We start from the raw sequence: 7,623 nt of genomic DNA on the forward strand, positions 1-7,623 counted from the left end.
TTCCAGGACACTTTGTTTACCTACTCAAGCCCCAGCAATGGTGGACGTCCCTCCCCCAGCCAGGCTTGCCACCTCGCAGTTCGATCTTGGACAGCAGTGAGCAAGGCTCCGTGGACGTGGGATCCACTGAGCCAGGTGTGGGATATAATCTCCTGGTGTGCTATTTGCTAAGACCATTGGAAAAGCACAGTGTTTAGGTGGCAGTGTCCCGATTTTCCCAGTACAATCTGTCATGGCTTCCCTTGGCTAGGAAAGGGAAATCCCCCAACCCCTTGTGTTTCCCCAGTGAGGTGATGCCCCGCCCTGCTTCAGCTTGCCCTCTGTGGGCTGTGGGCTGCCCCCACTTTCTGACCAGTCCCAGTGAGGTGAACCAGGTACCTCAGTTGGAAATGCAGAAATCACCCATCTTCTGCGTCGATCACGCTGGGAGCCGCAGACTGGAGCTGTTCTGATCTTGGAACCAGAAGCCCATTTGTGTTTCTTTAACTCTGTATGATTTTAAAACTTGTCCCGTTCATTTTGTGTTGATGTTAAGTGTTATGGTAAGCATTATAGTCTCATGTGACTTGATAAATCTGAATAATAAGAAGAAACTAGGAAGCTCTATATATCAAATTAAATAAGTCTCATAGTAAAGATGATGTGAATTAATAAAATGAGATGTAAGAATTAGAAAGTATTTGTACATATTAAATTAATTTGAGTGTACAAGGAAATCTGAAACTACCTTCTGACCTTTATGCAATAATCTTAAAGAGTCATGCTGCTGAATAAAATTTATCAGAAGAAAAGTCTACCGTACAGGATAAGAGAAGAACAATAGGTTTACATTTCAGAGAGAGAAAATAGTGTTACTGAAACCAAGGAGGCATTGGGAAAATAAAGACAAGTTGGAGAAAGATATAAAACTCTATAATTTTAACAATTATAAGGTAGGATAAGGCAAGAACACATCGATATTTCTAGCAATAGAAGAGAAATATTGACTTCTACTTCTGGCAAAATGTTGGGCCAAGTTATTTATATTAAATCTGTGCTTGAAAAATACTTAAAATATTGAATAAAATATAAACACATTTTAAATGCATTGAGGAAAAATATTTAAATTAAAAAATACCACTAGGTATTAGGGGAAATCCATGGTTCACAAGTGAGTATTATGAAACTCTCAGGGTAGAATTCATTCTAGTCTTACACAACATCTCACAGTTAATATGAAATAACTTCTCAAGTCGTTATGAGTCTGGTATGATATTGACATCACCAATATCTGAAAAGTATAGTATGAAGAAGAATATTACAGGCCAATTTCAGTCATGAATTGTGGTGAAAAATCCTAAACAAAATATTAACAAATATGCTCCAACAAAACATAAAAGGATAAGAAATTATGGCCATGTTGAACTTATCTAAGAAAACCAAGTTCAGTTTAATATTACAAAAGCAATTAATGTAATTTATGACATTAAGGGTTTAGAGGAGAATAATTATATTATTCAATATGTGCAGAAAATGTAACATTCAAATTAGACAGAAATCTTAGAAAACTGACAAACATGGTTTCTTAATCTGGTAGAGGTCATATAAAATATCTATAGCAGCACTATACTCAACAATGACAACATAGAAACCTTTGCTTTGAGATTACCAATAAGAAAAGAAAGTTTAGGTTTATTTTTACTACTTCTACTAAGCATTGTAGACAATGCTAATAACACAAAAAATAAGGCCAGGCGCGGTGGCTCACGCCTATAATTCCAGCACTTTGGGAGGCCAGGTGGGTGGATCACGAGGTCAGGAGATTGAGACCATCCTGGCTAACACAGTGAAACCCTGGTCTCTACTAAAAATGCAAAAAAAAATTTTTTGCCAGGTGTGGTGGTGGGTGCCTGTAGTCCCAGCTACTCGGGAGGCTGAGGCAGGAGAATGACATGAACCCGGGAGGTAGAGCTTGCAGTGAGCCAAGATTGCGCCACTGCACTCCAGCCTAGGTGACAGAGGGAGACTCTGTCTCCAAAAAAAAAAAAAAAAAAAAGACAAAAAATTCAATATTAAAAAATTACTTATCAGAGCAATGTCAGCAGGAATGGCACAATAAGTACCTCTACAAATCATTTCATTTATAAAAACAATAGAATGCTGGCATATAGTCTTATAATCAAGTTTTCCAGAAGTCTGAAAATTAACTAAAGGCTTGCAATGATCTGGGGTGCATTTATCTAGGAAGAAAAGAAAAACAAACAAATCTTACTGAAGCTAGAAGAGTACATTTTGTGGCATTTTAACTTTCCCTACTGTTGAGGTGGGTGGACTTTTCCTACTAGATATCAAGATTATTATTATTTTTTAGTAAATAAAACACCATGCTTCAGTAAGAGAAATATAGAACAATGGGCAGGAAAAATAGCACCCCTCAAAAAATAATGTCTAAATGGGTGTTTGACATATGAGAGAGATGGCATAACAGATAAGTGGAGAAATGCAGGGTTTTCAACTAAAGGTGAGGAGACAATTGTAATTCATGTTTAAAAAAACGAAATCAGACCACCACTACGTCATACTCTACTCCTTCCCTAAATCCCAGGTGTATTAAAGACCTAATTGTTTAAGGGAAAACTACTCATTTAAAGAAATTAATATAGCAAAATGATTTTGTGATTTTTGAAGTAGGGAAAACTTCTTTAAAAAATACTAAAAAGCATTCACCATTAAAGTAATAGATAATTTAACTATATTAAAGTGAAATATTCAGGTCCTCAGAGTATTAGAAGAAAGTGAAGACAAGAGACTTCGAAAGATGCGAAAGAAGATATGTGCAAAAGATAATAGACAATTGACTTAAATTTGGAATATATACATAACACTCCCACATACTTTTTAAATAAAATTCATCTGGCAAAAAAAATGCATGAAAATGTGTTTCACCTCTTTAATATCAAGATATGCAAAATAATAACATAATAACATAACACTATAAACACTAAAGAATTTCAAGTTTTAAAAGTAAGAAAATACCAATGTGTTAGATTAAATTATTAGTTCCAATACTTTATTTCTCTATAACAAAATTATGTATGCGTATCCTTGTTGTGGTCCCCTGGTGTATAAAATGAACATCATTCCTCTTGACTTTGGGCTTGTTATTTAGGATTTGCTTTGGCTGATGGAATATAAGTGTACATGAAAGAAGCAGTGGCTTAGATTATTTTTTTACCATGGGGCTTTCTCCTAAACTCTCGTATATCATTACGTATAAAATTCCTATACATGTACTTACAGCATATAATATTCACAATATTAATGATCTTTGTATTGATTGAATTTTCTTTGTTGGTGAGTAATCTGAAAATTATGAGATGTTTCATAAATATACATATATATACACACACACACACACACGCACACACTTTTGGCCCTTGCATCTTGTTTCCAAGTTTATTTTCAATTTTGGGTCATGACACTCAATGGCTATTTTCTTAGAAAAGTAAGGAATTCCATTATGTTCAACCTGAATTAGTTGCCTTTTTATTAACAGCATTTTCTACCTCTTGCCTTTTGAAAGACAACCAAGTTGGCTCATTGAGCATTTGTATAGTAGTCTAGAGAAATGACTTCACTCTGAAATGTTGGAAAGCCTATTGTGATTGCTTCTGCAATTTTCTCTGTTTTGGGATATAATATCAGTCCAGTGTCTTTTGTATGCAAAATGCTGCTGTGGGAGCTGTTTTCCTCTCTGCTTTTGTTTCCAGTTGCCCTCCCTGCAGGTCTCTGGCCAGTCTTTCTAGGATAGAATTCATTCAACCAATATTTATTGAGCAACTGCTAAGTTCTATGAATTGAGGATATAGCAGTGAATGACTAAGTACCTGATCTCCTGCAGCTTACACTGTATTGTGAAATATAAAATCTAATGCTGTAACATCAAATTTATCAATTCATGGGTCTTACGAAAACCTAAAATCATATAACTCCCTTTCCAAGTTCTCTGTTTGCCAATGCTTGCTGTATTAGTCTGCTAGGGCTGCCATAACAAAATACTCCTGACTGGGTGGCTTAAATAACATACACTCGTTTTCTCATAGTTCTGGAGGCTGGAAGTCAAGATCAAAGTGCCAGCAGGTTTCGTGTCTGGTGAGGGCCCCTCTCTTGGGTTGCAGATGGCCACTTTCTCACTGTGTTATCAATGGCCTTTTCTTGGTGTGCTGTGTGTACTTGGAGAGAGAGAGTGAACTCTTTGGTGTCTCTTATAAGGACACTAATCCTGTTAGATCAGGTACCAACTTTTATGACCTTAATTACCTCCTTATTCCAAATACAGCCACACTGGGGGTTAGGACTTCAACGTATACATTTTGGGGGAGACACATGAATCTTGTCCATAACACGTGCTGATCTTGCTCTTGACCCTCTTCTTGACTTAGAGATTCCATTTCTGGGACCTTCAGAATTAACCTCATTACTCTCTATAGTATATAATGCTTTAATTTGAGCCATGTAGTTCAGCCTCGTGGCTGGTTCTGTCCTCAAAGCTTATTATCATCATCAACTCACATTGATTAAGTATCTACTTATTTTAAATTCCCTTATTTGGGTACTATGCAGCTTGCCCTTATCAGATTGACTGTTAGTGAATGCCCAAAGTCAAACCTTGAGCTCAATTCCTTCTTACCTCTTCATCTACCCTTTCTTGGACTTCTGCATTTCAGCCACCAGTTTTATGTCTATAGACTGAGGCTGTTTATTCTTTACTAAATGACAAATGGCCTGTCATTTCTAGAAATGCTGTCTTATGACTTTGTAGCACAGATATTTCCCAAACAGGCTTTGTGAGGCCACCCATGACCTCACTGGGGCTTGCTGCAATCTCATGCTCTATATTGTAGGATATTTGTTAGCTCAAAGGCCAGAGGCTGTCTCAAGAAATTTACCCAACTCAGGAAATCAAATAGATGAATTAATTGCTGTTTCTATGTCAGTTGTCTCTGAGAAACACATAATTAGGTAGTCTTCTCATTTCAAGAAGAAAAAGATGGAGTAAAAACCCATTTGGGACAAGGAAAATCAATCATAATAAGAAAGCCCTTTGAGAAGTGTGGACCCTTGCACCAGTTGTGCCCTCTCAGGTGGGTCCCCTATTTAAAAAGGTGAATATTTTTAGAACTGAGTGCTTCAAAATTGGGCATTTGTGTCGTAACTATGGTTTATGTTCCCATGATAGGAACACACAAGACCCCATGGGATCTTCTCCACTTTAATGGAGTGAATTGTTCAATTGACAGGGGAGATTTAGAATGCTTCATCAGAAAAACTAACACAGGCCCATTTTCCCATCCAGAACAAGCTTTTCTAAATAACTTTTCACAGATGAAGCTTCTTGTAAATACTACCAGAAATATTTTCACTTTATAGAACTATAGCTCAATATTTCAGTCACAGCATCAGTCGTTTTCATGGAATCCTATGTGATTGGGGACATATTGTATTTCATTGAAAATGCTCCAGTAGGCACCAAGAACATCATAAAAGTAGGTCCTTTCTGTGGATTCATTAAATTATTAGCTTATTGCCAGGTCAGTCCAGAGATTCTATAGAGACTTGTCATTCTCTTCTCAGCTAGGATAATGGAACATGTTATCTTTTAGAAACACAGCATTCAGTCCTTATATTATTCTACTGCTCTGGGATCCAAGAGTTGTTCTTTCCTAATCCCCACCTCAAGATACTGTGATAACCAGAGAAATTCTAAAGTGATCATTCCTGTAATGATAATTAATACCTATCACTTATACTTTCTTTTTAATAGAATATTATGAATAGCAAAGATAAATCATTTTTATTTACAAGCTGCGCTGAGTTAACCCAGCTCCATAAGGTTATAAAGTAAAATGATATTTTATAAAATCTCCAAGAAAAGTTCTAAAAGTTTAAACTTTAAAACAAATTCACTTTATTTTATCCTTTGTGATCTCATTGCAGGCTATATGTCCCATCATTTCAGAGCAGTAGTTTATTACATGCATTATGTATCCGTTTCCCTGGCTTGAATATACTCACATAAACAAGGCCCAAATCTTTTACTTCTTTTTTTTTTGTCCAAAATGTGTTTATTGAGATGGTTTCCCACTCATCTTGACTCAGAGTGCTTTTAGTGCTGCTTTCTCCTGAAGGAACATCCTTCTGTAAGCCTTGCTTTTCCTCCTGTAGGCTGGCAGAGGACAGTGGAGCAGCCAACACACGAAACTACCATTTGTGCATGGCTAAAGACCGTGGTGATTTTATAGCATCCTGGGCATTTCACATCCATGAAGTAGGAATTGGGGCTCTGCACCAGGCGTTTCTTCTTGTGTTTCCTCTTCTCCTCTTCTGGAGAGGGATGAAGGAGATCCTTTGCGAGAGGCATGTTCTCGTATGGGTAGGTCGTCACTGCCGGAAAGGATCTTTTACTTCTTTACAGTACAAAGCATAAAGGTCAGCACTTGTTGTTCACTCAGCATAAGTAAATGAGTGAATAGCTTGTGCACAATGGTTAGAATAGTTAGAGTAGTTTTCCTGTATTACTGTGAGTTTAGCAAAAACCAAAAACCAAACAAAAAAATAAACCAACAACAAACAAAATATCTGTAGGCCTACCTTTAATAGACGTGTTTAAAGAAAACAAAACAGATTTTCCTCTACATGGTAATACTTAAAGCTTTAGCTTATAGACTAAATAGGCCAAAGATTTCAACATAAGATGGTTAATGATAACTTTGCCAGATATTTGAATTTTATATTCTGAAAATAATGCCAATATGTTAAGAAACATATCTTAGCTTTCTTTGCTAGTTTCTGCTTCTACCACCAAATAAATTAAGTTTCATATTTTAGTAGTAAAAGTTTTAGGAAACCTATGCTTTTGTTTTAGTTCTTCTACTAAACAGCTTCTAAGAAAATGATATTTTGGCTCTCTATAATTTTCTATAAAATAGAAATGATAATGACAGTTTTGTCTTTTTAAAGATGATGATTATAACAATAAATAAAATGATAATATGTGGAAGTATCTTGAAAAACATAAAGTGCCAAGCAGCTGTAGGGAAATGTTGGAACACAAACAGATAATTGGAATATAGTGATGAAAGTGCTGGCTAATGAATTCCTTTTTCCTTTCACCTTCATTCAGTATTCAAAGCTCTTAAAAAGAATCAGTTACATAGAGGTTGGATTGGAATGGCCACTGCTTAATTTCAGCTCCTAAAGTACAGCACTGTAACTTCTGCCTTCCATGGCTGACACTTCTATACCTATCTGACACCTTCCACCCTGGTCTCAGCCTACCTATCCAAGATAGGCCATTTCCTAGTAGCGGGTCAGGTGCCTTTCCTCTTCCTTATGTTTCCTTTCTATGAGTGGAATTCAATCTATATAACCTATAACCTAAATCTTTCTTCTCTGCTTTACTGGTTCTGTGCTGAGGAAGCAGAATAATTTATCTGAGTGGTTAACTTGGGTAGGATAACTGGACAGGCTTGGCTTAGCACCACTTGGCTCTGAGATCAAGCTGGCTTACAAGACAAGCTCTCCTCTACTTGTTTGCATTGTAAGTCCTGCCTGCGTAGACTTCCTTGATGCACAGAGGCCTTC

The 7,623-nt window shown here is 36.6% G+C and overlaps 1 protein-coding gene across 1 annotated transcript; it reads right to left on the minus strand.

Annotated features, from left to right (window-relative positions):
• Positions 1 to 6,109: 6,109 nt before the first annotated feature.
• LOC100978430 (small ribosomal subunit protein eS27-like) lies at positions 6,110 to 6,441 on the minus strand. Its single transcript, XM_008961993.5, has one exon. It carries the CDS (start codon positions 6,398 to 6,400, stop codon positions 6,146 to 6,148), a length of 255 nt encoding a protein of 84 aa, XP_008960241.3. The 5' UTR covers positions 6,401 to 6,441; the 3' UTR covers positions 6,110 to 6,145.
• Between the last annotated feature and the right edge of the window lie 1,182 nt (positions 6,442 to 7,623).

This window comes from Pan paniscus, chromosome 6, assembly GCF_029289425.2.
Source record: "Pan paniscus chromosome 6, NHGRI_mPanPan1-v2.0_pri, whole genome shotgun sequence".
Lineage (NCBI taxonomy): Eukaryota > Metazoa > Chordata > Mammalia > Primates > Hominidae > Pan > Pan paniscus.